The following is a 26735-nucleotide window of genomic DNA, read 5'->3' on the forward strand; positions in this document are numbered from 1 at the left end:
TAAATGCCGCTGTCTGCGTTTGACAGCGGCATTTAACTAGTTAATAGACGCGGGCAGATCGCGATTCTGCCCACGCCTATTACGGGCATATGTCAGCTGTTCAAAACAGCTGACATGTCCCGGCTTTGATGCGGGCTCACCGCTGGAGTCCGCATCAAAGCGGGGCTTCTGACCTCGGACGTACTATCCCATCCGAGGTCAGAAAGGGGTTAAGGAAGGGTTTTGGATGCAGAACCACCAAATATACGTCTCCAAATCTGCTTGACTTGAAGTCCTCAAACTTGTAGGATACCCTAGAGTCATGAAAATGCAAGAACTACTGTTTCGTTCTTTATGGCGGCCTAATTGTAGGAAGGATGTGAGAAAATATGTTTCCTGCTGTTTAACATGTGCACGGAACAAAACGCCACAGTCTTCACCTCTAGGACTCCTTCAACCTCTTCCAGTTCCATCCAGGCCTTGGGGATCAATCTCAATGGATTTTATAGTGGACATACCTCTTCAAAAGAAATGACTGTTTTCCTTGTTGTTGTGGATCGGCTCACAAAGATAGCCCATTTTATTTCAACTAAAGGGATTCCTACCGCCGAACAAACTGCAGAATTGGTTGTCAAAGAGGTATTTAGGCTGCATGGAATGCCTGGAAATGTAATTTCTGATAGAGGTGTTCGGTTTACATCAAAATTTTGGAAAAGCTTCTGTACAGCATTAGGAGTTACTGTCAATTTGTCTACTCCCTTCCGCCCACAATCCAATGGATAGACTGAAAGAACTAGCCAAACCCTTGAACAATACCTGCGCTGTTTTATTTCTTACCTTCAAGATGACTGGGTGGATTATTTACCAAAAGCAGAATTTGCCTAGAATAACTCCATGTACAGTTTTACATCCCAAAGTCCATTGATAACTATGGCTTGCATTCGGTATTTATTCCTAATCTTCTATTGAATACTTTGGTTTCTGCTGTTACTGACAGACTTAAGGTACCGTTACACTAAACGACTTACCAACGATCACGACCAGCGATACGACCTGGCCGTGATCGTTGGTAAGTCGTTGTGTGGTCGCTGGGGAGCTGTCACACAGACAGCTCTCTCCAGCGACCAACGATCAGGGGAACGTCCCCCTGCAGTCCCCGGGTAACCAGGGTAAACATCGGGTTACTAAGTGCAGGGCCGCGCTTAGTAACCCGATATTTACCCTGGTTACCATTGTAAAAGTTAAAAAAAAACCAAAACACTACATACTCACATTCTGATGTCTGTCACGTCCCCCGGCCTCCACAGGGTTAAAACTGCTTTCGGCAGGAGCGCTGCTAATATGCACACGCTGCTGCCAAGAGCTTCCCTGCACTGAATGTGTCAGCGCCGGCGGTAAAGCAGAGCACATCGGTGACGTCACCGCTGTGCTCTGCTTTACGGCCGGCGCTGACACAGTCAACCCTGTGGACGCCGGGGGACGTGACAGACATCAGAATGTGAGTATGTACTGTTTTTTTTTTTTTACTTTTACAATGGTAACCAGGGTAAATATCGGGTTACTAAGCGCGGCCCTGCGCTTAGTATCCCGATATTTACCCTGGTTACAAGTGAACACATCGCTGGACCGGCGTCACACATGCCGATCCAGCGATGACAGCGGGTGATCAGCGACCAAAAAAAGGTCCTGATCATTCCCATCGACCAACGATCTCCCAGCAGGGGCCTGATCGTTGGTCGCTGTCACACATAACGAGATCGTTAGCGGGATCGTTGCTTACGTCACCAAAAGCGTGATGTTGCAACGATATCGTTAACGATATCGTTATGTGTGACTCAGCCTTTACAAAGTTACAGAAAGCTCAAGAAGAACTAATTGAGATGCTACAAAAGGTCCAAGAAGATTATAAAGAAACAGCAGATAAACATCACAAAGCCCCTCCTACCCTTCAGGTTGGTGACAAGGTTTGGCTTTCTACAAAAAATCTGAAAATTCTAAGTTGGGTCAAAAATTCATAGGACCGTTTCACATTTTTGCACAAGTTAACCCTCTTGCTTTCCATTTAAAAGTTTCTAATAGCCTGAAAATTCACCCTGTATTTGATGTATCCTTGCTCAAACCATTCAGAGAAAACCCTTTTCCAGGAAGAACTCAGCCACATCCTCCACCAGATAAAGTCCATGGTGAAGAAGAGTACATCGTGGATAAAATTCTTGACTCTAGAAGATTTAGAGGAAGATTTTAATATTTTGTGCAATGGAGGGGTTGCGGACTACAAGATAATTCATGGGAGCTGGAGGGCAACGTCCATGCACCCAGGCTTAAAAGAGCCTTTCACCAGAGACAACCAGAGAAGCCAACACCTGAGATGTTCAGAAGCCATCCTGGAAGGAGGGGAGTACTGTCAGGACTCAAACCCACAGCTAAACCAGACACTAGTACCTGTGTTGTTTCTGATTGTCTCCACCCGAGTTCCTGATTGGCTCAACCCTGTGATCACCTGGTTGAACACACTACTTAAAACTGCCACTGTACTTCTTTCCTTGTGAGATTGTTGAGCTACCGGCCTTTAGTCTAGCTTCTTCCCACCTGCTGCTTATCCTCCAGATTCTACTGATGCTACCGTGTACCTCTGGCTATTTCCTGAGTACACTACTGAAGCGATGGCCGGGGGACCACTACTGTGCAGGAAGACTACTGTACACAAGATGAAGTGCAAACAACAAAGGGTAGATTTATTGGGAGGCAAGGAATGAAAGGAACAAGGAAGATGCAAACAGGGGTTTACAATAGCAAAAGACAATGTACATGAGTTATCTTGTCCGTAAAATAGCACGGTGCTCCAACAATTACAGACTCAGAATTTGTCTCACAAGCAACTTTAAACAATGAACAAATAACGATGCTACTCTATGTATAACCTCCCTGGCCTTTACTAAGCAGGCCACACGGCTCCCGTGTACTGACTACTGAAGCCTGCACTAGGCCCTAACTGGTGCACCATACAGGAACAGACTCACGGTGATGTTGGGGACTCAGGTCCAGTCCCAGGGGGGCCCCCAGAAGTCTATACGGTGGTGCACACGGCTTTCTGTCAGATCCGTGAAGCGTGGTCTTCTCCTTGATTCTGGATCCTAGGGATGCTCCCGGAAACTGTAAGTCCCTTTCTCAGTATCTTCGTGGCTTCACAAACTAGCACAGAACAGCCACCTTTGCTGTAACCCAGAAAAGTCCGGCAAATTTCACAAGTACACTCTGTCCCAGCCTGGGACCTTTCTTGTAGCAAACAGCACACAGTTCTCTCTAGCAGCTTTATCAGCACGAAAAATCCTCTCTGCAGCAGCCTCAGGTCACACACGCTGCTACAGCTGCTACAGCTCCACACCTGCACTCTGCCAGACTAGTCCATCATGCCGACTAATGCAGGGGGAAGCAGAACATTCCATCATGCCAGACAAGGGGGTGCAGCCTCTTAAAGTGACAACGTGTTCCTTACTGTCCATAACAGCACCACCCTCTTACATGCCTCCCTTCTTAATGATGGTCGTCCTCAGCCATCACAGCATCAGGGTCAAAGTGTAATGGAGGAACGTTCAATGCGGAAACAGAACCTATAGAGGAGGCAATAAAGTTGAAAAAAACAGACAGAGCACACTGTTCTACATATCGGACTGGTGGAACCCCTGCATTAGACCTCTGGGATCTCCGAAGCTCTTGGCTGTCAGGCAAGGCTTGACTATCTTCCAGAGGAACACTTGTTGCAAGAGACATTGTAAGGTCTTATCTGGTCTCTTCCTCGCATGGCGGTACTGGTACATCCATGGGATTACCGTCTCTGTGCGGCTGAGGACCTCCTACTGTGTCAGGGACGGTCCACCACTCATCATCGATTTCACCATCAGGCATGACAGATTCAGGAAGTGGAGTGGCGCCTTCAGGCGACAATGGCGTAGAACAGACCTCAGACTGGCAAGGCCGCAGCATATTTCTGTGAAGTATTCTAGGGGCGGATGCCCCATTCTTAATCTGTACCTTGTAGACAGGGCCGTTAGCATACACTCGCTCGATAACCTTGTACGGCTGTACTTCCCATCTCTCACTTAGTTTTCCCTTAGGGCATTTCTCTCTGACTAATACTTGGTCTCCAGGTTGGAGCGGTAACCCTTGAGTCGGTTTGCGGTCCGTATGTTCTTTTTCTTGCAGTTGCTGACCTGCCAACCGCCGTATCGTTTGCAATCGTTGCCGATGCTCTTTCACCCATGAGGTGACAGTTCGCTCCATCAGCTCCTCTGGCTGTTCCAAATTCAGCTCAATGATCTCTCGTTCAGCTCTTCCAAACAACAGTAGATAGGGGGTATAACCCGTGGTGGAGTGGACCCGATTGTTGTAGGTCCAGACGAATTCTGGCAGATAGTCTGGCGAACACGCCTTCTTATCCTCCTTCAATGCTCTCAGAGTTTGAAGTAAGGTTCTGTTGAAGCGTTCACAAGCTCAGTTGTCTTGAGGGTGGTAAGGGGTGGTCCGGGACCGCTCGATGCCATACATGCGATACAATTCTTCCATCACCTTGCCTTGGAAACATGCGCCTTGGTCGCAGTGGATGCGCTTTGGGCACCCATACACCCGGATGAAGTCTTGACAGATGGCTCGCGCCGCTGATTCCGCAGTCTGATCTCTAGTCGGAGTGACTACTGCGAACTTAGAGAAATGATCGGTCATCACCAAACAGTATTGCAGCCCCCGGGCCGAGTGTCCCACGAGGAGATAGTCGATCATCAAGACTTCTAGCGGTTCCTTAGTTTGTATGGTCTGGATGGGTGCCCTCTGTTCAGTACTCTTAATGAGGTCACAAACTCGACATTGCCGGCAAACCTCTTCCACCACAAGCTCCAACCGGGGGCAATACACATACCGCGGTAACCATTGGTAGGTCTTTGTGGGGCCGAAGTGTGCTCCGAATTCGTGGGCATCTTTAGCTACTTCTTGAGCCATTCTTCCTGGGATGACCACTTGCCACCTTACTTCCATATCTTTTGGCTGTTGCCTCTTACGATATAGCACTGACTCTCGCACTTCCAGTCTATCCCACTGGTGCAACACACTCCTCATTTCAGAGTCCAGATCATCTCTCTCTTGTTTGCCAGGCTTCCGCTTTTGCGTTGCCCACCATTTCATCTGTCTCAGCCCTTCGTCTTCATCCTGAACGTGTCCCCATTCCTCATTGGTTCTCCCCAGGGACCGGGGTAATGCGCAGGCCTCCCTTCTTGACTGGGCCGCAACCATTGGGGGCTTAAACTTATTAAAGTCTGGGGTTTCCTCCTCTTCGAGTTGCTCATCAAGATCCCCCACTGGAGTCTCCACAGGCACTCTTGACAGCCCATCAGCATTTGCGTTTTCGGTAGCAGAGCGATAACGGATGGTAATGTCGAACTTGGCTAGGCAAGCCACCCACCATTGTTCTAAGGCCCCCAATTTAGCATTCTCAAGGTGGGCCAGGGGATTATTGTCTGTTCGAACTTGAATCTTGGTTCCTGTCAGGAAGCCTGCAAACTTTTCTGTCATGGCCCACACCAGGGCCAGGAGCTCTAACCGGAAGGAGCTGTAATTGTGAGGGTTTCTTTCGCTGTCTCGCAGGGACCTGCTGGCATACCCGATGACTCTCTCATGTCCATCCTGTATCTGAGAAAGTACTGCACCAAGTCCATGAAGGCTACCATCTGTGTACAACAGGAATGGTTGATCGAAGTCTGCGTAGGCCAAAATCGGGGCCGAAGTAAGGGCATTATTTATAGCCTGGAAGACCTCGTCTTGTCCCTGTGCCCAGGGGATGCGCTGGGTATTCGGCACTCCAGCGGTCCCCCTCAGCAACTCATTGAGAGGACCTGCCACCTTCACGAAGTCTTTAACAAACCGGCGGTAGTACCCAGCGAGTCCCAGGAAGGCCTGGAGTTCTTTCACTGTTCGAGGGACTGGCCACTTCTGGATAGCAGCCACTTTTTCTGGCGAGGGTAGAACTCCATCTTGTGGCACTATGTTGCCTAGGTACTCGATCTCTCTCTTGAAGAGGTGGCACTTTTTTGGCTTCACCTTCAGGTTATGGGCCCGCAGTCTTCCGAGTACCTGTCCAAGCCGGGCAAGGTGTTCTTTGATTGAGGCCGAAAACACAATGATGTCATCCAGATAGATCAGGGTAGCCTCAAAATTTAAGTCTCCCAAACACTTTTCCATCAGCCCTTGAAATGTGCCTGGAGCATTGGAGAGCCCAAAGGGAATCCGGTTAAACTCGAACAGCCCCATAGGGAGGATGAAGGAGGTTTTCTCTCTGTCTTTCTCTGCCACGGCTACTTGCCAGTATCCGCTTGCTAGGTCCAGGGGGGAGAAGTACTTGGCTTTCCCCAAGCTGTCAAGGATTCCTCGATGCGGGGCAACGGATACGAGTCTTGAAAAGTGCAGGCATTAAGTTTCCTGTAATCTACACAGAACCGGATGGTCCCATCCTTTTTCTTGACGAGCACCACCGGGGCTCTGACTACTCTGCACCACTCCTGAATCCAGCATCTGCCTCAGTAATGTTTTCACCTCTTGATACATCTTGGGCGGGATCTGCCGGTATCGTTCTCGAATTGGACGAGTTTCCCCAGTTGGTATCTCATGCGTGATGGCTTCAGTACAGCCAAAATCTTCGGCGTGACGGGCGAATGCGGCCTGATTTTCCCACAGCATAGTTTCTATTGCTTGCACACGCTCAGGGCCCATAGCCTTCACATCCACTTCCATTTGATCAAGGATGACCCGTTCATTCCACTCCGGGGATGATGTCTCTTCGTCCCCCGCAGCAACCGCTAGGGTCCACCCCACGCCTTCTCTCGGTGATAAAGACATCTCCTTTTGACTCACCACTTCACCCTTATGTAGGTACACCAGGGCCAGATCTGTCCCTCGTGGCAAGGTGACCTCCCCGGCCCCCACATTCAAAGCCCTTATGGGGACATGTCCTCGCTGGACCACAGCTATCGTACGAGCTATCATGACTTCTTGGTCCACTCCTCTGCCTACCACAGGCTGAACAACCACTTCCAACCCATCAAGGTTGCGGTGAGTCCCCACTGGAAGGTATACTATAGTTTCTCACTCGGGAAGTAGGATTACAGGTTCTTTACCAGGAGCCCGGATGACCCCTACCGTCTGATAAGATGGCACACTCTTCTGCGTCCCACAGACGTGGATCAGTCGTTGAAGGGCTTCTTGAGTAGGCTTATGTGTAGTAGCCTTCTTCCAATATCCAGGTCCCCGTTTGGTAAACATAATCTGATCGAGTCCACGTAGGATATTCATTCCCAGTACTACAGGCACATCTTCCTTGATAGGCTCAGGGACTAGCAGGATCCCTTTTCTCCCAACTTCTTGCCCACAGATTCGAATATTCATCCACACGACCCCTGTGACCGGGATCGGTTGTTGGTTGGCAGCAAACAACCGGATCAATGTCTCTTTTTCTGGCTTGGCCAGGTCCTGGAAATGCTGCTTGAAGTACGCTTCTGGCATCGTTGTCACTTGTGACCCGGTATCTATCAGGCAATCCACTAGATCTCCTTCAAATTCAGCACGTAGGATGGGGCTCCCAGCAATCAAGTGTTCGTTATGATATGGAGCGGCCTCTCTTCTCGCCTCCCCCGCAGAGTCCTGCACTACTGCGGGGGTTGGTAGTTTAACGGCGGCTTCCGCTGGCCTTGATTATAGTTCCAACAGTCTCTGGCAAGGTGCCCCCGTCCTCCACATTCCCAGCATTGGATGCCTCCCCCTCGCCGGGGGGTACTTCGAGCCTGTCTTCGTGCCTCCGATGCCTGACGGGAGGGGGCTTGCTCCCACTGATCCCTTATCGGTCGGGCTGAAGTATGGTTGCATGAGTACGGTGGGTCAGACTGTTGTAGTTCCCCCACTCTTTGCTCCATCTGGGTCAGTTTCTCTTGCACTTTGACAAGGGACCGCTGCAAGTCTTGCACCACCTGGACCAGCACCTCCTGATGGTTTGGGTCCCCTCTGGTATTGGCGCCCTGGACACGCATCACCCCAGACGCATAGCTCTCTTCGTTACTTCAGGCCACTGTTTCCGCAAGGATTTGACAAAACGTAAGAGCCGGATCTGCCCGGACCCGTTCTGACAGTGCTCGCCTCAAGGATGTGCTGTGCAGTCCCAGAATGAATTGCTCCCGGAGTATCCGGTCTTTAGAGCCCATGCCGCCAAATCCATCAGCCTCCTTTCTCTGCACCTCTGCTAACACTTCTTGCAGTGCTGTTGCATACTGACAAATTCCTTCTTCTTCCCGCTGCAGCCTAGAGAAAAATTTGGCGCGAACGTGTCCGGGGCTAGCAGTCTCGCAGTAGATCTCTTCCAGGAACTTCACTAGCTCCTTCAGGGTACTGCGAGTGAGTTCTGGTTGTAGGCAGATGTTTCTACGGGCTTCCCCCTCTAGGGCAGTTAACGCAATGTCCACTTCAAGGTCTGGGCTGATGTTATAAATCCTCAGGGTGCTTTGCAGCAGGGACACCCAGTCGGGCAGTGGCATATTCTTGCCATCAAACTTTGGTAGCACACAAAATATGGTGCCCATAGGGAGTGTCCTTGCAGGGGTTCCACCAATGCCCACAGCATCTCCATTAACATTAGCATTCCCGCCATTACTGTCTGCTGCCTCCATCTTGGTGACAGTACCCTGCTCGCAGCGCCACTTGAAGCGATGGCCGGGGGACCCTCACTGTGCAGGAAGACTACTGTACACAAGATGAAGTGCAAACAACAAAGGGTAGATTTATTGGGAGGCAAGGAATGAAAGGAACAAGGAAGATGCAAATGGGTTTACAATAGCAAAAGACAATGTACATGAGTTATCTTGTCCATAAAATAGCACGGTGCTCCAACAATTACAGACTCAGAATTTGTCTCACAAGCAACTTTAAACAATGAACAAATAACGATGCTACTCTATGTATAACCTCCCTGACCTTTACTAAGCAGGCCACACGGCTCCCGTGTACTGACTACTGAAGCCTGCACTAGGCCCTAACAGGTGCACCAAACAGGAACAGACTCACAGTGATGTTGGGGACTCAGGTCCAGTCCCAGGGGGGCCCCCAGCAGTCTATATGGTGGTGCGCACGGCTTTCTGTCAGCTCCGTGTTGCGTGGTCTTCTCCTTGCTTCTGGATCCTAGGGATGCTCCCGGAAACTGTAAGTCCCTTTCTCAGTATCTTCGTGGCTTCACAAACTAGCACAGAACAGCCACCTTTGCTGTAACCCAGAAAAGTCCTGCAAATTTCACAAGTACACTCTGTCCCAGCCTGGGACCTTTCTTGTAGCAAACAGCACACAGTTCTCTCTAGCAGCTTTATCAGCACGAAAAATCCTCTCTGCAGCAGCCTCAGGTCACACACGCTGCTACAGCTCCACACCTGCACTCTGCCAGACTAGTCCATCATGCCGACTAATGCAGGGGGAAGCAGAACATTCCATCACGCCAGACAAGTGGGTGCAGCCTCTTAAAGTGACAGCATGTTCCTTACTGTCCATAACAGCACCACCCTCTTACACTACCTGCTGGTGCTGCCCCTAGTGGTTGCAATATCACTACTCTAACTCAGCTCAGTCCTTAACAGTATGAGCCGGTACATAGTTCCCTATGTACAGTATGAGCCATCATATAGCCTCCAATATACAGTTGGAGCCTTCACATAGCCTCCTATATAGAGTTTGAACCCTCACATAGCCTCCAATATACAGTTTGAGTCTTCACATAGCCTTCTATATACAGTTTGAGCCCTCACATAGCCTTTTATATGCAGTATGAGCCCCCACATAGCCTCCTATATGCAGCATGAGCCCCATGAGCCTATATATATATATATAAGCACACATCCCATACACATATTAATTAAAAAAGCAAACACCTCACTCCCTTTACCTCAGCGCTCTGCTCCAGTCCCTGAGGCTCCACTTTTACTTGTGGCCAGAGCGTACATGCTGGTGTGCACTGGCTGATGACATCATCGTGCTGGACTCCCATTCACCAGACAGCCCCCCCAAGCATAAACCCCCATCTGACAGTCCCCCCAAGCATAAACTCCTACCAGACAGCACCCCAAGCATAAACCCCCACCAGACAGCCACCCAAGCATAAAATCCTACCACACAGCCCCCAAACATAAATGTCCACAAGACAGCCCCCTTAAGCATAAATCCCACCACACAGCCACCCAAGCATAACCCTCCACTCCAAATCCCATCAGACAGCCCTACAAGCATAAGCCCCCACCACATGGAGCTCTCAGCATTAACCACCCAAATTTCAGAACACAGCCCCCAGTATCAAGCCCCCTTAATAAAAAAAAACAGCAAACCAACAATTTAAAAAAAAAAAACAACTCCTGCTTTTAACTCTGAGAACACTCCCCTTGGTTGCCTGTAGCAATAGCTTATCATCTATGCAGGGCAGAAACAAATGAGACAACGGTGTCCACAAGTCAGTGGCGTGCATCGCGCCTTGCTATATCAGAACACACCCATAATGCGACGCTAGAACACACCATAACACATGACGGAAGTGACATCATACCTGGAAGGAGCCCATACATTACAGCATCTACACTGCTGGGATATGTGCTCCGACAAAACATAATGAGGGTAATCGGGCCATGGGCCTCCCTGTAGCCTCGGGCCCCAAGAGGTTGCCCAGATTGCCCTCATTATAATCCGCCTATGATTGTACCTAAAGTAGGGTCTAGATCCTTTCCTATGTCATTCCCAATCATTCTGATGCTAATTATCTCTATTGCAGGGCATTTTCAGGTCCACTCTCCAAGTAAAGAATTGGTCGCAGAGGTGGGATCTAACGTACTCTTGCCATGTACCCTCACCCCAGTACTGCCCGAGGCCGAGCTGGAAGTGCGCTGGTTTCACAACCTCTTTACCAATATAGTATTCTTGCTTAAAGATGGAATTGAGCATCGGCAGCATCAGAGCCCAGCTTACCGGGGCAGAGCCTTCATGAAGGAGCGGCCTACCAGTGGCAATTTATCTCTTAATTTGCATAATATACAACTTTCTGATGCTGGGATATATAACTGCTTTGTCGAAAACACCACCACAAAGGACTATGAAGAGGACTATATGGAGCTCAATGTTGTGGGTCAGTGATTCATCCTTGTCACAATCATAGAAGGGTTCATTGAGTTCCCTACCATAAAACTGCTCAGCAAAATTTGTAAAGTACCACAACCAAGGCAAACTCAATATATACCCTGCCACGGAAGAATATATCAGTGCATGATAAGAAAAGTGTTTACATTATGCTTCAGCATCTGACAAAGATCTTATTTGTGAAATGTTGAGTGGTTCCTCAAATGTGAAGTTTACCTTCAAAAAAGAAATTGTGGCTAGAAGCGAACTGGGGAGTTTCCAATTTATGTGACAAAGCATAAAAAGAAAACAATTAGTGGAGCAGTGTGTAGACTGTAGATATAGCCGGGTGTAGTGGAGCAGTGTGTAGACTGTATATATAGACAGGTGTAGTGGAGCAGTGTGTAGACTGTACATATAGACAGGTGTAGTGGAGCAGTGTGTACACTGTACATATAGCCGGGTGTAGTGGAGCAGTGTGTAGACTGTAGTTGTAGCTGGGAGTATTGGAGCAGTGTGTAGACTGTAGTTGTAGCTGGGAGTATTGGAGCAGTGTGTAGACTGTAGATGTAGCTGGGAGTAGTGGAGCAGTGTGTAGACTGTAGTTGTAGCTGGGAGTATTGGAGCAGTGTGTAGACTGTAGATGTAGCTGGATGTAGTGGAGCAGTGTGTAGACTGTAGATGTAGCTGGATGTAGTGGAGCAGTGTGTAGACTGTAGTTGTAGCTGGGAGTAGTGGAGCAGTGTAGACTGTAGATGTAGCTGGGAGTAGTGGAGCAGTGTGTAGACTGTAGATGTAGCTGGATGTAGTGGAGCAGTGTGTAGACTGTAGTTGTAGCTGGGAGTAGTGGAGCAGTGTGTAGACTGTAGATGTAGCAGGGTGTAGTGCAGCAGTGTGTAGACTGTAGTTGTAGCTGGGTGAAGTGGAGCAGTGTGTAGACTGTAGATGTTCCTCGGTGGAGTGGAGCAGTGTGTAGACTGTAGTTGTAGCTGGGTGAAGTGGAGCAGTGTGTAGACTATAGATGTTCCTCGGTGGAGTGGAGCAGTGTGTATGCTGTAGTTGTAGCTGGGAGTAGTGGAGCAATGTGTAGACTGGTAGATATATGGACGATGTATAAATAAATTACCACACAAAACCTTCACTGATGTGAATTTCCCATCTGTCTCTCCTAGGGTCGGGGTCTCCTCCGCTTATAGCTGTTGCTCTGCAGGACAGCGCTGTGGTTGTCTCCTGTTCTTCTGATGGTTGGTTTCCAAAACCCACAATCTTCTGGAAGAAGGAAAATGGAGACCTGGATCCAACTGATACAGAAACCGATACTGACACGAGCGAGCTGATCCGTGTGAAGAGCCGTATTCTTCTGAACGGCTCCTGGGAGGGACAAGTCTACTGTGGCTTGAGACACCCAGTAACTGGGAAAGAGACCGGCTTGTATGTAAAAATTTCAGGTTTGTGTCCCCCCAAGAATAAAAAAATTCCCAATGTATGTGCCCCCTACCTGTTTTTCTGCTTTTTTTTATAGGTCTTCATTAGATGTTATCACCAGATTTTCCAGAATGTTGAAGCCGACCAGATTAACAATGATTCATCCAGGCAGATCTATCTTTCAGATTTTGGGAAAACCAGAGTGACAACTTGTTTACGCGCTGTCATGGCTGCCGTGACGGTTGTCACTCCCTATAATAGTAGATCATTGGATGTTTTTAGGTACAAATTTGCTTTAAAGAGAGGGGATCAGCATAATGTACTCCTCTAATGCCCCAGATTGTCTGTAGGGCTCCCAGATTAAAGGAAGCCTCCCACACACCAAGTAGAGCAGACATGCTGCCTACTGGGACTGTGGGAGCCACCAGTAGAGGAAACTGCTGCACATGGGTGATACTGATCCCACTGCTGGCTGTATACAGTTGTGCGCTGTGAGCTCCCCGCAGTGGTGGATGCAATCAGACAGCATTTTGATATTTTGGGGGGCACTCTATAGGAAGTATATTCAGTTAGGGAACTTTACTGGCTCTGCAACGTGCATCATTCTGCCTTCAGATGAAGGAACTTTGATGGTCATTGTGGGGGTGGGACCTATATTGGGGGCTAAGTTTTCAAAAAAGTAAAAAGTTCTTGACTAATTCTGAATAAGGTCTAGCTTGTACTTACCAGTCATTATTAGTATATTTATCACTGTTGTATGCTTTTGTCATGCAGATGCCATATTTCCTCGCACCTCGCCCTGGGCGATCGTCTTCTGGTTACTCTGGATGGTCACTATCGCCGTTTCTGCAGTGATGGCTTGGCTTCTCTACTCAAAACAAAAGAGGAGCGGTAAAGTAGAAGCAGAATATTCTTGTGTGAATACGTCCGCCAAACTTTATTGTTGTTTCTAGTCCAACATATCTGCTGCAGTACCGCTTTTTACCACTTTGGACAGCATGTTTTATCATAGACGCCAATACAAGAGCGCCCCCCAAGCATTTTTTTTTAAACCCAATAAATTTCACATAAAGGATCACACAGAAATGGCAAGAACATAAACTAATAATGTGATATTTATGTCGGTAATCCTGTGTTTTATTTTACTTTATAGTAGTCTATCCAATAATTATCTTCTACAATGCTGGCTGGTAATTGTAGGAGTGCTTAGTTTCCCTGCTGTTACAGTAAAGAATCCGTGTATTTATTACACCACCATCTGCTGCAGGATTTCTGCTTCCATACAGTATCCAATTAATATTGCCACATAATGGTTATATAGAAATAACCCTGCCGTAGATGTCACAATGCACAATGCTGTCATCCATTTCCGCCTGTTCGTAACAATAGGGGAACTATTCCGGCTGCTCCTAAAAGTCCAGTGTTCAGGTTCATCCTAGAAAAGGAGGTCGGGTCAGAAGCCCAATCTACTCCCCTGTAAACTAATCAACTGTTCTAGAATAAATCACTTCTAAAAACTGAATTATTTCCTTTTGTAATTGCAGAGATGCGGCTGAAGGAGAAGGACGTCCATATTGGTGAGTTCTCCTCCATCCTGCACTCCGTCACCACCAGATCTGATGGACGTGACTGCGTCGTGCAGGTTTTACAATGCGGAAAATTCTGCACGATTGGGGTCCACAGGGCCCATGTCATAAGACTGATTCAGCAGTATTGGTGCTGCATGGCTGTGGTACTCAGTATCTCACATTCCTATCACATCCCTCCTCTGGATCCCACGTGATCAGTTCCTCTGTTATCGTAACCAACGTTTACTGGAAACTGTCTTGACCGGTTCTGTCATGTGCATGAAAAAAATCAAGAAACACCAGAATCACGTTCAACCTGACAAACTGATCCTGAGTAATATGCTGTATTATACTCCAGAGCTGCGCTCACTATTCTGCTGGTGCAGTCACTGTGTACATACATTACATTACTGACCCTGAGTTACATCCTGTATTATACTCCAGAGCTGCACTCACTATTCTGCTGGTGCAGTCACTGTGTACATACATTACAGATCCTGAGTTACATCTTGTATTATACCCCAGAGCTGCACTCACTATTCTGCTGGTGCAGTCACTGTGTACATACATTACATTACTGATCCTGAGTTACATCCTGTATTATACTCCAGAGCTGCGCTCACTATTCTGCTGGTGCAGTCACTGTGTACATACATTACATTACTGACCCTGAGTTACATCCTGTATTATACTCCAGAGCTGCACTCACTATTCTGCTGGTGCAGTCACTGTGTACATACATTACAGATCCTGAGTTACATCTTGTATTATACCCCAGAGCTGCACTCACTATTCTACTGGTGCAGTCACTGTGTACATATGGAGAGCCCCCAGACGCAGGGCTGCGGGGTACTCGGTACCGGGCCTCTCTGTCTCAGTTCTGGGATGGTCATAGTGGCTAGACCCGGTCCGTGACCCTGCTAAGGGGCGTCCAATGAAAGGTGTAGGTGGTCGTGCGTGGTGCAGGTCGCGGTGAATAACGAGGACACAGGGTTGCAGTCTCTTTACCTCTTTACTGAAGGCTTCAGGGTCCGCAATCCAGAGTACTGTTAACAGGGCTGGCTGAGACCGGCCGGTCCGAAGGCACATCCAGAGTTCCCTTTGCAGGTGGAAATCAGTGTCTACCTTCTAGCGCCTGGGTGTTGTAGTACTTCCCTGCTGAGCACCACGGGATAGTCCTCACAACTGTCTTGTATATTTCTGGTCTCTTTCTCTCTCTCCGTCCCCCAGATGATATGGATAGGACGCACCCGTATGACGGGGTAGGCCTGGAGTTATTTTATAGGGACCCTAGGGACGCCCCTCTCCCACAGTTTGCCTCCGTTGTCTTCGTTAGGTGTAATGGTGAGACAGCCAACCTATGGTTAACTGCCCGGCCGTAGTCTAAAGTAATGCGTGGAGTCTCTTACTTTCTCGGCGTTCCGGCCACCGGCTACGCGCCTCAGATCTGTCCCTTTCTAGGACTCTGCCAGGATCCCACCCTGACAGGTCCTCTCTCTAGCTCTTCCCAGCTACTTTCTGCCTAACTTCCTGTCCAACCCCCAGTTTTACCAGAGCGTGAGGAGTGGCCTACTAGATAGAACCACTCCCCCTGGTGGCCGGAGTGTGAAGTGCAGTGTGTGTGTTACCTGGTCAGGTGAACTCCTTTAGTGCAATCAGACGTAACATCACTCCCCTTAGTGGCAGAGCGACATTACTGCAACGACCAGGACTCTGGGGCGCTGCACTTACATTACATTACTGATCCTGAGTTACATCCTGTATTATACTGCAGAGCTGCACTCACTATTCTGTTGGTGCTGTCACTGTGTACATACATTACATTACTGATCCTGAGTTATTTGCTGTATTATACCCCTGAGCTGCACTCACTATTCTGCTGGTGCCGTCACTGTGTACATATATTACATTACTGATCCTGAGTTACATCCTGTATTATACCTCAGAGCTGCACTGACTATTCTGCTGGTACAGTCGCTGTGTACATACATTACATTACTGATCCTGAGTTACATCCTGTATTATACTCCAGAGCTGCGCTCACTATTCTGCTGGTGCAGTCACTGTGTACATACATTACATTACTGATCCTGAGTTACATCCTGTATTATACACCAGAGCTGCACTCATTATTCTGCCTTTGCAGTCACTGTGTACATACATTACATTACTGATCCCGAGTTACATCCTGTATTATACCCCAGAGCTGCACTCACTATTCTGCTGGTGCAGGCACTGTGTACATACATTACATTACTGATCCTGAGTTACATCCTGTATTATACTCCAGAGCTGCACTCACTATTCTGCTGGTGCAGTCACAGTGTACATACATTACATTACTGATCCTGAGTTACATCCTGTATTATACTCCAGAGCTGCACTCACTATTCTGCTGGTGCAGTCACTGTGTACATACATTACATTACTGATCCTGAGTTACATCCTGTATTATACTCCAGAGCTGCGCTCACTATTCTGCTGGTGCAGTCACTGTGTACATACATTACATTACTGATCCTGAGTTACATCCTGTATTATACACCAGAGCTGCACTCATTATTCTGCCTTTGCAGTCACTGTGTACATACATTACATTACTGATCCCGAGTTACATCCTGTATTATACCCCAGAGCTGCACTCACTATTCTGCTGGTGCAGGCACTGTGTACATACATTACAATACTGATCCTGAGTTACATCCTGTATTATACTCCAGAGCTGCACTCACTATTCTGCTGGTGCAGTCACAGTGTACATACATTACATTACTGATCCTGAGTTACATCCTGTATTATACTCCAGAGCTGCACTCACTATTCTGCTGGTGCAGTCACTGTGTACATACATTACATTACTGATCCTGAGTTACATCCTGTATTATACTCCAGAGCTGCACTCACTATTCTGCTGGTGCAGTCACTGTGTACATACATTACATTACTGATCCTGACTTACATCCTGTATTATACTCCAGAGCTGCACTCACTATTCTGCTGGTGCAGTCACTGTGTACATACATTACATTACTGATTCTGAGTTACACCCTGTATTATACTCCAGAGCTGCACTCACTATTCTGCTGGTGCAGTCACTGTGTACATACATTACATTACTGATCCTGAGTTACATCCTGTAATATACCTCAGAGCTGCACTCACTATTCTGCTGGTATAGTCACTGTGTACATACATTACATTACTGATCCTGAGTTACATCCTGTATTATACCCCAGAGCTGCACTCACTATTCTGCTGGTGCAGTCACTGTGTACATACATTACATTACTGATCCTGAGTTACATCCTGTATTATACACCAGAGCTGCACTCACTATTCTGCTGACCTTATTTGTGTCTCTTTGTAGACGTCTCTGTAGGTGACACACTAATCTTGTGAAGTTTCGTTTCTTTCCTGTGTAGCTTTGTGGTTATTTCTGAGCACCTGCAGGAAGCTGCAGCACTCTCTGGATATATTGTTCTCACGTCTCTCAGTATCTGAACATTTGACAGTAATTGTACATTACACCATTAATTCGACTCCGCGTCCTACTGACACTAGACTGAAAATGACGGTTATAACACTGGCTCCTCGACACCTTGCAGAGAAGGGGTTTTATGGTATCTCAGCTTTAATCGCAGCACATTTCATGGTTTTTATGTTTCCATATACTTTGCTTCCATTCCTTACAGCTGTCGTGGTCTCTGCGCGGCTCGTCCTGTGTACACAGCCCTCACGTATAACGGGTCCTGCACCTGCACACATCCAAACACCTTAGTTGATTCTTTGCATCTTAATATGAAAACTTCTGCACACAAGTGTCCCTCATGTCTGTCCGGGCCAATCATGGTCCAGCACTGCAGTACTGCAAACAACCTGCGGGAGTGCTGTTTTGGGAAGATAACAGCTATATTTTTCTAACCTTGATGTTTCCTATCTTGGCCTCTCAAACCAAAAATGGAGATTTAGAGGTGGCAAAAATTGGTTTTGTATCAATTAGATAATATAGGATGAGCAGCTGCAGATACTGGGTGATAAATGGAGGTGGTAGAACCTCATTTTCTAGTTTTACCGGCTGAGTTACCTTTTACAGAAGTGACTCTCTTCATCTTCTAATCCTAGTAATCTTCTTGTGTTGTTTGTTTACAGCTGTCCCCTTCGTTCTACATTGTGTCTTACATGTTTTTACTTGTGCTCGGCACGCGGCACATGGTCCTCCACCATTTAATTCCTTGACTTGACCTGGAGGTTCTCTTCGTAGAATGAGACTGCCCATGGGCTCAAACCCCAATGATAAATGTAGATGAATATGAAATACATAGCTGTGTTGAGCCTCGTTTTGGGTGGTCACTCATGCTTAATAAAGGGGAGGTCCTTAATTGCTAGTTGGGCAGGGTTTTCCTACCGGGAACCCTTTTAAGAGATTACCCCATGAAGATAAAACTTCTCCATCATAGAGGGTGGTTCCAAGATGGCTTCCCATCTGGCAGACTCGATCCGTCAATGGACACCAATTCATGCAATACTAAATATTCCCTGTAGTGGCCGTGCTAGGCAAATGTCTGGTCGGATCACCGTGATGGCTCCAATCTTAAAGGGTTTGTCTCTGGTTAAGGCTGTATTGATCAATTCTTTTGTGTCAAGTCCTTCAGAGGACGTTTAGATGAAGGTTGACCAGAATGGAAAACCCCTTTAAGTCAGATCATCGGCAGCTACTTGGGAAGAGTTTATCTATAATGTCCTGTCTTGCACATGAGTTTCAGATTCCTTTTTTTCTGCCATTGTCTGTATTGACTATACCACCCAAAGGATAATAATTAGTATTTTTAAACCATAATTGGAGTCATAAGTGAAGACATCAGAGATTCTCGTTGGGGAAGATGGATAAAGCCATTGCCTTTATGGGGACAATTTCCTTTGCACAATCTCACTTGCATCCATGATAATCTGATTATACCACATCTTGATGATAATGAAGTGTAAATGTTCCCTTCAGCACCTCCACAGGTGAAATAAGGCATTACACTATCAATAGGATGTCCTTGTAATGCAGGGATGTGTCGGGTCCTCCTGAATTGCTCTGTGTTCTGGTGAATGGCTGAGGGTCCTTATTAATGGACCCCTTTATTGACTATTAGCTAATATATAAGAAGCAGAACACATCACGATATCTTCAAGGGATCGGCAGCACTAGCACATATTAGTGGACAGAGTCACAATAGTGAAAGATATTGTGACCATGGTTGGAACGGGGCATGGCCGACATGGCTCACCCTTACTCTGCTGGAAGCTTCATGTTCTCCTTGTATCATACATTGTTCATCTGAGATATTTTTCTTTTGTTTTATTAACAGAGCAGCTCAAGTGGGAAGTTGGTGAGTGTCCCTGCTCTTTTTATTTCATGTCCCCTCCACACAGCCCCCGTCAGTCCCAATCACAAAAAAAATAAAATAGAAAGATATGTAAGCTTTTGCAACTATTATATATCTATCTAAAATAAAAAATAAAATAAAATAAACTGATTGACTATTAATCCTACCATTTTGTGCCTACAGCTCCTATACAGGCTAATGTGTTTCCATGGTTACAGACTACAAACAAACCTGTGTAGTCTGATCCTGCAGTCACTTATTTGTCTCCAGAGTAAAAAGAGGAAGGAGAAAAGGGTGTGGATAAACACATGACAACTTTTGTAGTCTGTAGCCATGAACCCACATAGTTCACTACAGGAGTAGTGATGAGCGAGTGTACTCGTTGCTTGGGTTTTCCCGAGCACGCTCGGGTGGTCTCCAAGTATTTATGACTGGTCGGAGATTTGGTTTTCATCTCGGCAGCTGAATGATTTACAGCTACTAGCCAGCCTGAGTACATGTGGGGGTTGCCTGGTTGCTAGGGAATCCCCACATGTAATCAGCCTGGCTAGTAGCCGCAAATCATCCAGCTGCCGCAAGGAAACTAAATCTCCGAGCAGTCACAAATACTCGGAGACCCCCTGAGCGTGCTCTGGAAAACCCGAGCAATGTGTATACTCGCTCATCACTACACAGGAGCTGTAGACACCAAACTGTAGATTTTTAATCAAGACTATTTACAGAGTTGTTTTACTGTTTATTTTAGATAAAGTATACCTACCCTTTAAAGGGGTTATTCACCATAAAGGGAGCAGAACATTGACGGGACGCAACCTATTGTACATTTTTCAGTCTCCATTATTTTCGCTTTATCTAATATGTCCTGGAACATAATGTACGACATTGACCAATCCAATACTCTCGAGATCTACAGGGCGGCTGCCGCTTATGCCGCGGTGATGTCACCAGTTCCTGGCGAGCCGCGTTATCATTAATTATTCCCACAAATGGTTTACCTCCAATGTGACCTTGTCGATATATTGATCACGTTACACCTCAAGGATCCTACTCAATGTGAGAGTGCTATGTCATTATTCAGCCATTAGTCAGTGTGTAGGGCAGACTCGACAATAATGATCCTAATTCCCACCTTATCTTCATGTTTTATTTTTAGAATGGAGAAAAGTATCCACAAAGAAAGGTAGGAGAATGTCTATCTCCTTTTCTCTGTTTTTCTTTTATTTTACGTTATTTATTTATTTATTTAGTTATCTGCATAACCTTCACTGGCCTGGATAGCCCACCAGAGTTACCCAGTCATAGGACCACCCAACGGGTACTGGCCCACCACAGTATAGGAGGATTCTCCGGTGGGACGGACTCTGTGTCCATGATACAACTTCATATGGTCTGTTTAGATGGAGGTTGGGTCTTTAGTAGTGATGAGCGAATATTTTTCCGAGCACGCTCGGGTGGTCTCCGAGTATTTGTGACTGCTCGGAGATTTAGTTTTTGTTGACTCAGCTGGATGATTTACGGCTGCTAGCCAGCCTGAGTATATGTGGGGGTTGCCTGGTTGATAGGGAATTCCCACATGTAATCAAGTTGGCTAGCAGCTGTAAATTATGTAGCTGAGGTGAAGAAAACAATCTCTGAGCAGTCACAAATACTCGGAGATGACCCGAGCAACGAGTATATTCGCTCATCACTAGTCTTTAGAACTGTTTCCCTGGTGACCCTAAAGGTCTCATTAGTAAAATGTTGGCCCAACTTGCTGATCTTGACAGTATTAGCTGACCTTCTAATGTATCTGGTGGCCTCGAGACTCTCCCTTGAGGCATAACAATGGGGGGGTCAAGAACTTTATTTCTAGACCCTTTTGTGTTGGCCAACTGTTTCTTCCCCTTTCCATATTGGTAACTAGAGTTGAGCAAAAAGACTTTCAGGACCCTGGTTCAATGGTCAGTGGCATTGGATTAGAGCACTATGGACCTTCTCCTGTCAGCCAGAATCCCTGGCTCCTCTTTTGATTAGCAAGCGACATCTTACATTCGTCATGCATTAAATAAAGACATTGGTCCGTTTCTACAAATCAGAATAGGTACCGGGCATGCCAGGAAGTAGAAGGAGGATCACAGGATTTCAGTCAGGTGCCAAAGACCACTGATGTGGCCGATGTGGTCCTTTATTGAGAACATGTGCACATTTGGAGAAACCGAGTATGCATGTGTATGGAGGATAAGGTGGACTTCGCCAAACAAGTTTACAGCTATCTTGAGAATATGGAAACCATAAATGGTGCTTCCTATTAAAGGAGGGACAGGGACGGTATAGGCTACGTTCACATTTGCGTTGTTGGGCGCAGCGTCGGCGTCGCAACGCAAAACGCATGCACAATGCATCGTTTTGTGACGCATGCGTCCGATGTTTACATGAAATTTGACGCTCAAAAAACTGCATCATGTAGCGTCGGCTGCGGCCTGACTGTTGCGCCCAAATGACGCATGCGTCACAAAACGCTTGACAACGCATACCGGCGCATGTCCATGCGCCCCCCATGTTAAAGATAGGGGTGCATGACGCATGCGTCGGTATCCGTCGACGACGCTGCGCCCAACAACGCAAATGTGAACGTTACCGTACTGTGGGCCAGAACTGAGTTCACTGTGCCCTGAAACCCCTCTTCTAAACATGAGTCTCTCAGGTGTAGGATGTTGTGCTGTGGAGTTTGTGCTTTACTCACTGTTCCTTCAGGAGTACCTTCTACCTCCCTTTCCATGGGATCAGATCAGGCTATAGCTTCAGACAAGTCAGGAGACCTTGGGTCCAGGTTAACAGGTTCAGCTTTACTGTGGAATTTGGTTACACACGACTGCAGCATTCAGAATAAGACATAATCCCATTTTAGTGATGTTTCCTTTGTAACCTGGCCTGTCAGTCTTCGTCTCCCTTCTGCCCGACTTGTCCCTACCCCAACTGTCCTAGCCGGCCCTAGGGACCCTCCTCCTGGCACAACCACTCCCCTGAGGACCATCATCCTTTCCATTCTCTGTGACACGGCTGACATCTTCCTCACAGGGTCCTAGACTCTAAGTCCCACTCACCTGGAAAAAACTTTTCTATAAAACCGGCCTAACCCCTCCCCAACTGTGGGCTAATCCCAAGTCTATTAACTATCTAATCCCTAGTGTAGTACAAGCTATATTCCTGAGTGTGGTTCCCCTAGTGGACAGACCTCCCGCGTTCCTAGGGACGGACTTAGGCAAAACCTATAGGAGAACCGAACACACACTGGCCATAGGAATGTAATAAAACCCTTTTTATCACACATATAAATATTCACACATCAACATCAGTACATCAAACATCATCATAACAACAACCCCCTGTTGCCAGGACGTCTTCATCAACCCAGCCTCATCCCTACACTATCTCAGTCGTTCATACCTGGCACATGTATATCAGCATCTAGGTGCAAACATCCGTAGGCGGTCTCCGGAAGCAGCTGAGCTACATTGTTTCCTTATCTCCCATAGAAGTGAACTTGGAAACAAGGATCAATCAGAGGAAATATCTTTGCAACAAATAACATATTTTTATTTTTTTATCACTAATCATCATGTCACTTTTCTAACTTCTTTTCAGAATCCATCTTCTTTGACCCTCTCACAGCTTACGCTGGTCTCATCGTCTCTCCGGACAGACGTCACATCTCAACCAGTAAAACTGTTCAAAATGTCCCCCAAAACATTGAAAGGTTTGACACTGAGCCCTGCGTACTTGGTCAGACTTCTTTCCAACATGGGACTCATTACTGGGAGACGGAAATCCATGAGAAAACTGGAAAGTTTTGGTCCCTTGGGGTGGCTGTTGAAACCGTGAGGAGGACAGGAGGGCAAAGAGAGTGTCCGGAAAATGGGATATGGGCAATCAGAGGAACAGTGGACGGTTACTATGCTCTTTCTTCACCTCCAGAGCCTATTATTGTACGTTCTCGCACACCGAGACCACAAATACCTGGTTTACTCAATGATCAAGGAACACATGAGCCAGAAAGGATAAAGAGAGTTGGGACGCTTCTAGACTATGAGAATGGAAGGATTTCATTTTATGATGTGGACACATTTGAGCCCCTCTATACTTTCCAAGCACAATTTCCACACCCTGTGATACAATTTTATTATATTGGTCCAGGAATCTCATTTCTCACTGTTGAGCGGGAGTCCATGGACTTTAGGTGAGTTGTACTGGTCTCAAATCCACTGGTGGAGAAACCCTTGAAGGCAACCTTTTTCTTGGTGGCTCTGAAGAACCATGGGTTCCTTCCGAATATTTCCACAAATTCTTCACTGCTTGAATATGGATATGGTTGAGTCAAGAAAAAGAGAAGTCAACTTCAATTGTTTTCCTTGTCTCATGCCTTCAAATGAATCCCACTGTATTTTGTAGAGCATTTTATATGACTAAACTAATATTTAAATGATCTCTGAAAAGATTGGGACCAAAAGAAATTAGAATTGGCAAATTGTTTTAGAAGCATTTATTTTAATTTTTATTGACCATACAGGCTGAAGGTGAAAAAACCTGTGACATCCGTAATCTGCGCTCACTCCACTTTGAGTGCTCTTATCTACTGAGTCAACATGCACAAGGAGCAGTGAGATAAGGTGCCAGAATAAATGGAGCAATATATCTAATGTATGTCACCTTTAAATCTTATGTCCCCTACATCGTTCCCTGGACTCCTTCCACCAGAGCTGATCAGAAGGTCCAGCAGACAGAAAGTAACACAAAACATTATGTAATATTATCTTACCTTTTCTTTAAATTTCAATCAATGGATGTAAAGATTGACGTTTCTATCCACTGAAAGCAAACAGAAGGAATTTATTTAATTCCCCTCCTGACCAGGCGATTTTCAATTTTTGCGCTTCCCTTTTTTTTTTCTTCCTCCTTCTTCCAAGAGCCATAACTTTTCTTATTTTTCCGCCTTCATTACCATATGAGGGATTGTTTTCTGCAGCACGAGTTGTAGGTTTTAATTTCACCCTTCATTTTGCCATTCAGTATATTGAAAATCTTGTAAAAAAAATCCAAATGTGTTGAAACTGCGAAAAAAAATTAGTTTTTTTTGTTTTTACAACAGTCATTGTGCTCTAAAATTGACCAGCTAATACGATTCTCCAGGTCAGTACGATAACGGCAATATCAGACTTTGTATTTTTTTTATTTAAGTGGTGAAAAATTGTAAAAAAAAATAATCTGTTTTTGTCGCCATTTTCCAAGACCCGTATTGTTTGCAGTTGGTCGCGCTGTGTGAGAACCTGTTTTTAGCGGGGAAAACTGCCGTTTTTATTGATACCAATTTTGGATATGTATGACATTTTGATTGCATTTTTGGCAAAAAAAACAATTCCGGCATTTTCCATTTTTCTCTTTTCCGCATAAATTGGACTTATACGGACACAGCCACATTAAATATGTTTATTTTTTATTTCTTTATTTTTAATGTGGGAAAAGCGGGGAGATTCGAGTCTTTGTATTTTTTACATTTTTGTTTTTATATTTTTAGAAACTTTTTTCTTTACTTTCTTTTTTTTCATTATACTTATATTGCAGTGTATAGAAAACTTTCAGCTCTCTTGCGAAGCTCAGCCTGTGGCTGAACTTCATGGGAGGACCAACATGGCAGTTACAACATTGTAACCTATTGGTTTACCGCAATTGAGTCTCACTTAGTAGATGGGAGCTGGCACATGGGCACTGGCAATAAAGTTAGTGATTTAAATGACTTTTAAATGGCTGTCAGAGATGGACAGTGGCTTATAAATAGTTAAACTACAGCGACTAGAGCAAGCTCTGGTCGCTGCAGATACAGGCTGTGTTACATATTGCATTTTATGGTGCAGGCTCAGCTCCTGAGCCAGCCATTTATATGGAAACCTTGCACAGGATGTACTTTTATGTCCTATGCGGAGAAGGGGTTAAACAGCCCAATACATTTTGTCATCACTGCCTTGTCCTCCAACTTTTCACACAATGATGTGAACTTACGAGAAATTCCTCTCTAAATAGATGCAGGACCGCTATGGAGTGGCCGATGGTGCCAGAGCTCCTTTTTCTGCAAGGAATGAAGGACTATGTCGGTGTTATCTCGGACTGGGAGGGTTTTCTATTTTTCTTATCTGGCTTCATGTCCCACAATAAAGGAATAAATTAGTTGGATCTGTTGTGATCCACCGGTTCTACAAAAAAGAGAAAAAGGAACCAAACCAATTCTTCCCATTTAAAATTCAGAAAGAAAGCTTGTTTTTCAGAGCAGATATTGATCCGGCGGTATGAATGACAGCCGTCCGCGAGGCTTCACCAGTGACTCCTGATCAATTGCTGCAGATTGGTATTGATCTTTTGAGGTGGATTATAATTGGAGCGTTTCGGGTCAAAGCTCCGGGTTCAGATCTGCTCTGTGGAATCTCACAAATACAAGGATGACCTTGACAAAAGATGAAATGTAAGTTCTCGCACAGACGGTGTTATTACTGGTTTATTGGCTTCACTCGGGACATGAGGAATGCTGAGAGCTAAGAATCAGTCACAGGTGGGACAGGTGGGGTCAGGCATGAAGAATGAAGGAAATAATCCTAAAAAAATAAGGAAAGGGAATAAAAATTCAAGTAGATAAAAAAAATCAATAAATAACAGCTACAGTATTACCAGTGATGCCTCCTGCTGACCAAACACATGTGCTAGATATAACCGATTATATTCATCCGTTATATCTATATAATGTTCAAATTAAATGTCCACTGTAATTTTTTTTACATTTTTCAATAAAATTTATTTTTTATATTGAACTTATGACTTATTTTTTTTTTTATTTTTCTTTCACCTCATTTTATCCAGTCATAAATATGCACATTTTCTTTGCTGTTCTTCTGCATCCAGCGTTGTGTTGTTTTTAGTTCTGAGCCTCTCTGTTCTTGAGATATGGCTTCCACTATCCCTAAAAAATAAAAATCTAGTCTTGTTAGTTTTGTATTGTTGTAGTTATATTCTTGTACATAGGGGGCAGTATTATAATAGTTATATTCTTGTACATAGAAGCAGTATTATAGTAGTTATATTCTTGTACATAGGGGGCAGTATTATAGTAGTTATATTCTTGTACATAGAAGCAGTATTACCGTAGTTATATTCTTGTACATAGCGGCAGTATTATCTACTATATAATTGTCTAAGG

General features: G+C 45.8%; 1 protein-coding gene across 1 annotated transcript in view; it reads left to right on the forward strand.

Moving 5' to 3' along the window:
• Positions 1-26349, forward strand: part of LOC143806194 (butyrophilin subfamily 1 member A1-like) — a 32988-nt gene extending 6639 nt beyond the window's left edge. Inside the window, exons 2-8 of the mRNA XM_077286308.1 lie at positions 10811-11161; positions 12324-12599; positions 13351-13467; positions 14121-14153; positions 19499-19519; positions 20670-20696; positions 23141-26349. Coding sequence (XP_077142423.1) covers positions 10811-11161; positions 12324-12599; positions 13351-13467; positions 14121-14153; positions 19499-19519; positions 20670-20696; positions 23141-23736 — 1421 coding nt within the window. The 3' untranslated portion in view covers positions 23737-26349. The remainder of the gene's footprint in view (positions 1-10810; positions 11162-12323; positions 12600-13350; positions 13468-14120; positions 14154-19498; positions 19520-20669; positions 20697-23140) is intronic.
• Positions 26350-26735: the final 386 nt, after the last annotated feature.

This window comes from Ranitomeya variabilis, chromosome 2 (genome assembly GCF_051348905.1).
Source record: "Ranitomeya variabilis isolate aRanVar5 chromosome 2, aRanVar5.hap1, whole genome shotgun sequence".
Lineage (NCBI taxonomy): Eukaryota > Metazoa > Chordata > Amphibia > Anura > Dendrobatidae > Ranitomeya > Ranitomeya variabilis.